Source organism: Manihot esculenta, chromosome 6 (assembly GCF_001659605.2).
Source record: "Manihot esculenta cultivar AM560-2 chromosome 6, M.esculenta_v8, whole genome shotgun sequence".
NCBI classification, from domain to species: domain Eukaryota; kingdom Viridiplantae; phylum Streptophyta; class Magnoliopsida; order Malpighiales; family Euphorbiaceae; genus Manihot; species Manihot esculenta.
This window is the reverse complement of record NC_035166.2, coordinates 1,130,951-1,139,339: the sequence shown is the minus strand read 5'-3', so window position 1 is coordinate 1,139,339 and position 8,389 is coordinate 1,130,951. Positions and strand designations below refer to the sequence as shown.

Below are 8,389 nucleotides of genomic sequence, written 5' to 3'. Positions count from 1 at the left end.
CTTTTGAAAATAGATAATTTGAGATAAAAAAAATTTCTAAAAAGATCATTATTGTGAGACGGATTTAGTATCAACATATATAATATATGATTTTAAAGTTGAGAAAAAATAAATTTAATTATACCTCTGTATTTTTATTAAAGCATGAAATAAAATCAATTTAATTTTTTTTTAATTAAACTCATGCACTTTTACTTAAAAATTAAATACATTTTTATTTTTAATAATAAAATATTTTTTTAACTATAAAAATATTTTTTATATAATAAAATTTAATTTTATAATTTTAAAAACCATTTATTACACCTATGTATTTTTTAAAATTTTTACGGTAATTAAAATACTAAATTTTTAATACTTTAAATTAAAAAAAATATTTTATTATTAAAAAATTATATTACGTTAAGATTTATTCAATATTTAATAAAAATATAAAAACTTAATTAATTAAAATTTTTAAATTAAATTTATTTAACTATTAAAAAAATACATAAATTTAATTAAACTTATTTTAAAAAAATTTTTCCATCAAACAGTGCACGGCACATTGAAATTTTTAATATCAAAGAAAATGAATAAGAACCCAAAATTTGAGAATCCTATATAATGAGCTAGGCCTGCACAAAATACACGATACAAGCTCAGCTTGTAAGAACCAGCTCTGTAAACAATAGCAAACCAAACCCACCACCACATCAATCAAACCTATGGTGGTGGATTCTTGAACCCATCTCCACCACTCATCATATCCCACAAACAAGCAGATAAAAGTTCAAAGGAGATTGAAAAAACAATTGAACTAGCTTTTTATAATCCCTTAGAACCAGGAAGATCAATCCATTGAAGTTGGATTTCAACTTCACCACATTCCACGTGTTTTAATCTAAGGCACATATCTTGAATCACTTTTCCATCAGTGTAAGTTATAAAAGTTTCTTCAGCCAAACAGTTGTGTTTGCTAGGTTGTTCTCTTGTGATTATTGTTCCATTTGGAAGCCCTGGCAAATCCAATCTTAAGGCTTCTATGAATGGATTTATTTCAAATTCTGCATCTCCCATTTTGTCATCTTTGGTAAATGTATCATGATCATACACAGTCTGAAACAAAATCAAATTACCCACAAATTTATTGACCAGAAAATTATACACAATGATGTAAAATTTTCTAGGAAAGTATAGGAATTGATGATCTGAATAAACTCACCAGCTTCACTGGAACATTAGGATCTGTAATATATAGAGTTAAATCCTCATGCCATTCTGGATTAACATCCTTTTTTATTACACGAGTCTTCAATTTCTGCATCAATCAAATCAAATTCATTAAAAAATATTAGAATCTTTAACAATTAACAATCAAAATCAAAGAAGTAAATCTAGAATCTAGACTGTTAATCAATCAAAAAATTGAAGAATGGATTGGAATTCCATCAAAATCCATTAATTCTTGACAAGATTACAGAAACAGAAGAAGATTTCAGAGAAGGCTAAACCTGTTTGCCCATCTTGACAACGACGTAAGGATCGCTGCTACGCACATCACGAACGGCGAGGTTAATGCCGCGCTTGACGCGAACTCTGAGCAAACCCAGAAGATTTTCCATCAAAGACGACTTCTTCTTCTTTCCTGGACTTGGCGAATCTGGCACTTTCATTGTTCCCCCTCTCTGCTTATTACTACGAGACCTACAATACATATTTTTTTTAAAAAAATATTTTTTAAAACCAAATAAAATATATTTATAAATAACAAATAAATAATTTTGCTATATTTTGGGAACTCCTTAATAAATTTTTCAAATTATAATTTAGATTAGTCAAATCAGTAAATTTAAATAATAAATAATAAATAATATTTTTAAAAAATAAAGAAAAATGACAAATTATTACCTAATTAATTTGTTGAAAAATCTATACGGTAGATTTTCTGGCAATATATCTCTGGGAGACAAATGGGAAATGAAGAATTTTTTTTTTTTTAAATTTCAGATTTGGGTTCTTTTAATTCTTTTTCCCCCCCTAATTTTTTTTTTTGTATAGGGGGGTTTTCCTTTTTTTTTTTCTCTTGGGAGGGGGAGATGAAAATAATGGGAGAAGTGGGAGATTATTTAAAGAAAAGGTGACCGGAGGAATCGGTAGGCAGTAGAGGGATTATGTGGATGAGAATAATTTATAGGATCATATGGACATTGACTTTCACTCGTTAAGCGCGAATGTCGCTTTCATTAGTAAAAGTCTGCCATACACGTGCCGGTTTGGGTGGGGACCCTTACTAAATTAGATTGAAGTCTTAAAATATTTTAAAATACAATTTTAGAGAATTTGTTTTTTTAAATATAATATAAATTTAAATATATCACGTCACGAGCATAATAATATAAGAGAATTTGAGCCCTAAATCAAATTAAAATATAAATTAAATCAAAATTTAAAATAAAATTAATTTTAAATATGACATTAAAATATAAAAAAAATTAATAAGCTTCTAAATTTACACAACGTCCAAATAGTATAATGTTATTTTATTTTTTAATCCGTCTTTATTGCAATAAATTTTTTAATATATATTTTTAAATTTTAGATATGAAAGTATTTATTTTCAACTAAAACAAAAATAAAAAAAATAAAAGAATAAAAATATTAAATAATCTTTAATATTTAAATTTTATATTAAAAAATATTTTATTTAGTTATGACTTATTTGGAGCAAAGTTTACGCTTTTACTTGGCCAAAAATTTAAATTGGTATTATTTAATTTTAATAAAAAATATTTTGGAATTTTGGACTTTTTTCTTCATTGAAAAGGATATCCATACTTCTTTATAATATGGTTCAAATGGTACCCTGCCCAATGCCACAGTAAATTTTTTGCAAAGTGAAATTATTAATTAAAAATTAAAAATAAATTTAAAATTAAAATAAATAAATAAATAAAAAAATATTCAAAGCTAATTAAATAAATTTGATGTAAATAATATTTAATGAAATTATTTCTTATAAAATTCTAACAATTTTGATAAAATTTTTAGTTTTAGGAATTTTAGTTATTAAATATATTCAAATTAATATATTACAATATTGTATTTTTAAAAACAAATTAAAACTTATTTTAAAGATTATTATTATATTAAACAAATTTTATTTTAGAAGATATGTTGTTATTATTATTATTATTATTACTAGTTTGTTAATATTTAAAAATATCTGAAATTTAAGCTAAGAAAAGATTTTTTCAAGTTAACAGCGTTTTATTATTATTTTAATATATAATAAAATAAAATAAAAATAAAAATCTAAAGCCAAGCGTGCAGCGTGGGCACAACCGCACGCAATAAACATCTCTCATCTCTCTTAATATATAAATGCTTTAACTTTTTAATGAATCAAATCATGATTTCAGCCATTATTTTTAGTTCAATTTAAATTGACTCAATTTAAGCCACGTAGCACTGTTTTTTTATATATATTTTAAAATTTATTAATTCAATTAGTTCAATTTAAAATATTTTTTTATAAACTTTTAAAATTATTTTATATTTAAAATTTAAAATTTAAATTTTTAATTAACTGAAAAAATCTAACGCCAATCCCATCCCATCACATCTCGTATTATCATTCTATCCTATCTCATCTTATCCTTAAAAGTAGCGCTATTCAATTAGATAGGGACTAAATTGTCTCTTTCTGCTTCCTTCTTCAATTCCACTTGACCAATTATTGGACATTACATTCACCTAACCTAATAAATAATTCCCTAGAAAATTATTGCACACAATCTTCAACCACCCTAATAAATGGTGGCCCACAAAACAAAGAAAAACCTATTGGCATGATAAATTTAAAATTATGAATATGATTTTATTTATAAGTTATAATATATACAATAATTTTAAATGCAACTTTTATTTAAATTAACTAGAAAAATACAATTAAGAGTTCTAGATTTACTCAACGGATACATAGATGGTTTTCCATTAGATGGAGTAACCTTTTCAAGGACCAAATCTTTTAAAAACCCTAACCTTCAAACCCTTTTTCATATAAAGTAATAAAGAAACACTTGGACTAACAGATTGGTTTTCAACCACTTGGAGAGAATAATTCCATATAACAAAAGAAACTATAGTTTTCATTTGTATAAAGGCCAATTCCTTACCTAGACAACTCCTGGGTCCTGCATTGAATGCTACGAACTTGTAAGATGGCACATGTTTGATTCTTCCTCTCTCTGAAATCCACCTCTCTGGTTTGAACTCTAAGCAATCTTTACCCCATATTTCTTCCATCCTTCCCATCGAATAGAAGGAGAATAAAATCCTCATGTTTTTAGGCACATTATGCCCGCTAGGCAATATGTCTTCTTCGATTGACACTTTGTGCTCAAAAGGTACTGATGGATACAGCCTTAAAACCTCACATATCACTGCATGAAGATAAACTAGTTTTCTTACCTCTTCAGTACTGAAAACCCTGCGTTTTTCATTAGTTTTTTCTCCTAGATTTTCTTTGATCTCTTCCAAAATCTTTTTTTCTACAGATGGGTGTGTTCCAACAAGCCAAAAGAGCCAAATAAGACTAGCACCTATGGTATCTCTTCCAGCTAGAAAGAGATTAAACGCCATATCTCTTAGAAACTTATTTGATTTTGTCTGAATGCCAATTTTTGCTGCAGTTGCTTCAAAATCATCATCTTCTGCCAAAAAGTACGTTAACAAGTCGAAACCCTCTCCTTCTATTTGATCTCTACAGTTTTGGCTTAATTGCTCTCGCTTTCTTGTAAGACATTGCTCCAAAAATTCATCAAAGATCTTCCAAGCTTGCTTGAACTTTTTCTCTTTCCCTATCTGAAGCCACTTTTGCATCTTCCAAATGCTTCCAGGCACTGCATGCCGGTAAATGAAAGTCTCCCCCATGTCATCAAAAGCTTGCTGATAAGGAATTTGAGGGAATTCAATAGAAAGGGAATTTGGATCAAAGCCTAAAACTAACTGGCATATATTATCAAATGTGAATCGTTGAAACACATCTTGTATATCTACTTGTGAAACATTTTCCATAATTGGAAGTAAGCTTTGTAAGATCTTTTGCTTCAAAGTAATCTCTACAGCCAACTCAAACTTGTCGTTCTTGAGTAATAAGCAATGAAATATCCGCCTTTGAATGCTCCAATTATCAAAATCAGAATTGAAAATTCCATCTCCCAGAGGTTCAAAAATCTGCTTGAACTCAGGACCTTTGGGATAGTTTGCGAAGTTCTTGCTTAGAATGTGATGGACGTTCATGGGATCGCCAACCAACAAAAAATCCATACCACTAAACCATGGTCCTTTGAAAAAAAATGTGCCTCTGCTTTGTTGAAGAAGAAAAGTGGCAAAATCATGGACACGAGAGAGATTGTAAAGAAGCTCTGGAATCATCCCAAAAACAGGCCAGTCGATGAGTATGGAGTTTGTGATTCTACTACACCACCAAGGCCATAGAAGAAGAAAAAGAAAAAGAAAAGATAAAAAGGCAGCTACTATATCTGGAGTCCCGAATATGATAGCCATTGAATTTTGAGCAACTTCTGATTTTGGACAAGCAACTCTGCAGTAGTCTTTAAAACTACATATATCTATTTTGTAGATAAAGTGATTATTACTATTTTCTCCACATTCTTTTTATTATTTTCTATATCAGGTTGTTAGATTTTTATTTATTAAAATTAAAAGAAATTAACTAATAATTTTTTAATATAAAATATTTTAATTAAATAATTTTAAAATAAAATTAAATTAATAAATTACATAAAATTCAGAGACTTAATACATGTATTATTTTATTAAGTAATTTTGAAATAAAAATAAATTAATAAATTTTATAAATTTCAATTTCTCCTATTGAATATATAAACCTAAACCCCTTAATATATATTTTTTGAATAATAAAACTAAAATTTTAAGATAAATTACGATTTTAATCAATGGACTAAGTTTAGAAAGGTTAATAATAAATTAAAAGATAATTTTTAAAATTTTATTTAATTAATAAAATAATTTATTAAAATAAATATTATTTTAAAATTATATCAATTAAATTTAACCATATCCACTTTATCCGTGATATTATTTGTAACAGACCGGACTTTAAGGAAACATTAATTTCTCACACTAAAATATCTGCCATGCGTATTACATGTGATGTGATGGTCACCAACAATTTTTTTTTAATTGTAGGATGAATTTAGATTTTAAAAAATTTTATATGGTGGTTAAAAATTTTATTCTCCTTTAAAATTTTATTTATAAGATTTTATAATAGAAAATGAAATAAATGAATATAAAATGAAAGAAAATAATAAAAAAATAAAGAAAATGAAAGAATGAAAAAAAATACATGAATGATAATAAAGAGAGAATGTAGTGTTATATTTATAAATGTGAATTAATAATGGATTTAGCAATAATTTTGTAATTCATTACTAAATTTAAAAAAAAATATTTAATAAATTTGTTGATAAATATTTAAAAAATTAAAAATTTTATACAAAATTTCATTTTAAATTTATTAGCGGATTTAGTGACGAATCACATTTGTTAGTAAATTTAATATTTTTTATTTATTAATTTGATGATAAAGTTTAGTAATAAATTTGATAACATATACGGGATAAAATTTATTAGTTAAATTCTTAGTTATAATTACATTAGGTCATTTCCAACGCTACGCTAATTTTCAATTTAGCGTTGGAGATAATCCTCCAATGCAGCACCAAAATTTATTGGGATTTTAGTACTGCGCTACAGTGTCACACCAAACATGGCATGATACTGTAGCAATGCCATTTTAGTTTTTTTTTTCTAATTTATATATAATCCAAAACTTATATATATTTTCAATTAAGTCTAATTTTTTTTATTCTCATAATTTATTATATTTTTAATTTATTTTATATTTTTATAATTATTAAAATTTAATTTAAATTAATATATTTTCAATTATAAATAGTATTTATGATAAATTAATTTATTTATAATATATTATATAAAAAATAGAGTAACACATATATTATAATTGAATAATATATATTAATTTAAAATACAATCATCAATAGTACATTAAATATTTAATATTCTGGAAGGTCAGACCCGATTCCAGCAATATTATTGAGATATTGATCATATACATTAGATGCAGATGATGGTGGTGGTTGTTGACGCTGAGCTCTTTTCTCTAATATTCGAATTTTTTCTTGGTGAAACATTTCACGAGCAATTGGATCGGAAATAGAATTTAAATCGAGCAGTAAAATTTTATTTTCTTCTTTAAATTCCTTTAAGTCCAAAGCTCTACTTTTCATTAGCCTTCCCTTCTCTCTTTCTGCAGTTGCATTCGCCAACGATTCCATAAGCTTTTCATTATCCGCATGTAAGCATTTCAGAGCTAATAAAAAAGATTCATCAAAATTTTTTCTTCAATTTCACTTTTTTGACACCAAAAGGTCGATCCGATGATGTATAATCTCCTGCAATATCCTCATTTACATGAATTGAAAATGATGACAAGTTTGGAGATGGTACCATCCACGTGCCGGTTTGGATGGGGACCCTTACTAAATTAGATTAAAGTCTTAAAATATTTTTTTTGCAAGTATATTTTTAAGAAAATATAATTTTAGAGAATTTATTTTTTTAAATATAATATAAATTTTTTTGATATATAAAATTTAAATTTTAATTAGTGATGACCGCCGGGCTTCCTCTACCTTGGATGAGACCGGGCCCAAGAGGAGAACAATGGCCCAAAGCCCATCAAGCTCTCCTTAAACAAGACCGACCCAGCGTCTCGAGCCTCGACCCGGACGCGCGGAGTAGGCCGGGTCCACCATGAGCCCGGGTCCAATGAAAAGAAGTCCAGCCCAATGAAGTGATGTGAGAAAGAATAGTATGCCCAATCACCTCGCAGCCCTACCCGCATGTGCGCCGGAGAGAATTAAATGGCTGCTTAGCATGGAGAGGAGCCTTGACACATCCGTACGTACGGAGCTGAGTGACAGAGACAACTAGCATTGTAGCAGAGAGACAGATATACATCACGAGCAGACAGAAAGTGGGTCCTCCTCTTCTTTCTTCTTCTTCCTAAACTCCATTTTTCTTTATTTTTCTCTCTGCAATTCTTGCCTATCCATACTACTCTAGTTCATAAAATTTGACTTGAACGTCGGGGGGTCTCCACCGGGGCATCCCCGGTAGACCCCTAACCATCTTTCTTTATTTTGCAGATTTCTTCTTCGAATCAAGTATTGGGGGACCCATATGATAGACCAAAAAGAAAACTAGATCTATCAAATGGAGCAGGAGGAAAACCAGATCTATCAAATAGAGCAGGAGAAAAACCAGATCTATCAAA

At 27.7% G+C, this 8,389-nt stretch overlaps 2 protein-coding genes across 2 annotated transcripts; both read right to left on the bottom strand.

Moving 5' to 3' along the window:
- Positions 1 to 562: 562 nt before the first annotated feature.
- Positions 563 to 2,061, bottom strand: LOC110617071 (protein C2-DOMAIN ABA-RELATED 4). Its single transcript, XM_021759674.2, has 4 exons — positions 1,891 to 2,061; positions 1,494 to 1,686; positions 1,205 to 1,300; positions 563 to 1,098 (listed from the first exon to the last, which is right to left on the bottom strand). Exons 2-4 carry the CDS (start codon positions 1,653 to 1,655, stop codon positions 808 to 810), a joined length of 549 nt encoding a protein of 182 aa, XP_021615366.1. The 5' UTR covers positions 1,656 to 1,686; positions 1,891 to 2,061; the 3' UTR covers positions 563 to 807.
- Positions 2,062 to 3,880: 1,819 nt separating this feature from the next.
- On the bottom strand, positions 3,881 to 5,592 carry LOC110616784 (alkane hydroxylase MAH1). The gene has a single exon (XM_021759275.2). It carries the CDS (start codon positions 5,548 to 5,550, stop codon positions 3,994 to 3,996), a length of 1,557 nt encoding a protein of 518 aa, XP_021614967.1. The 5' UTR covers positions 5,551 to 5,592; the 3' UTR covers positions 3,881 to 3,993.
- Between the last annotated feature and the right edge of the window lie 2,797 nt (positions 5,593 to 8,389).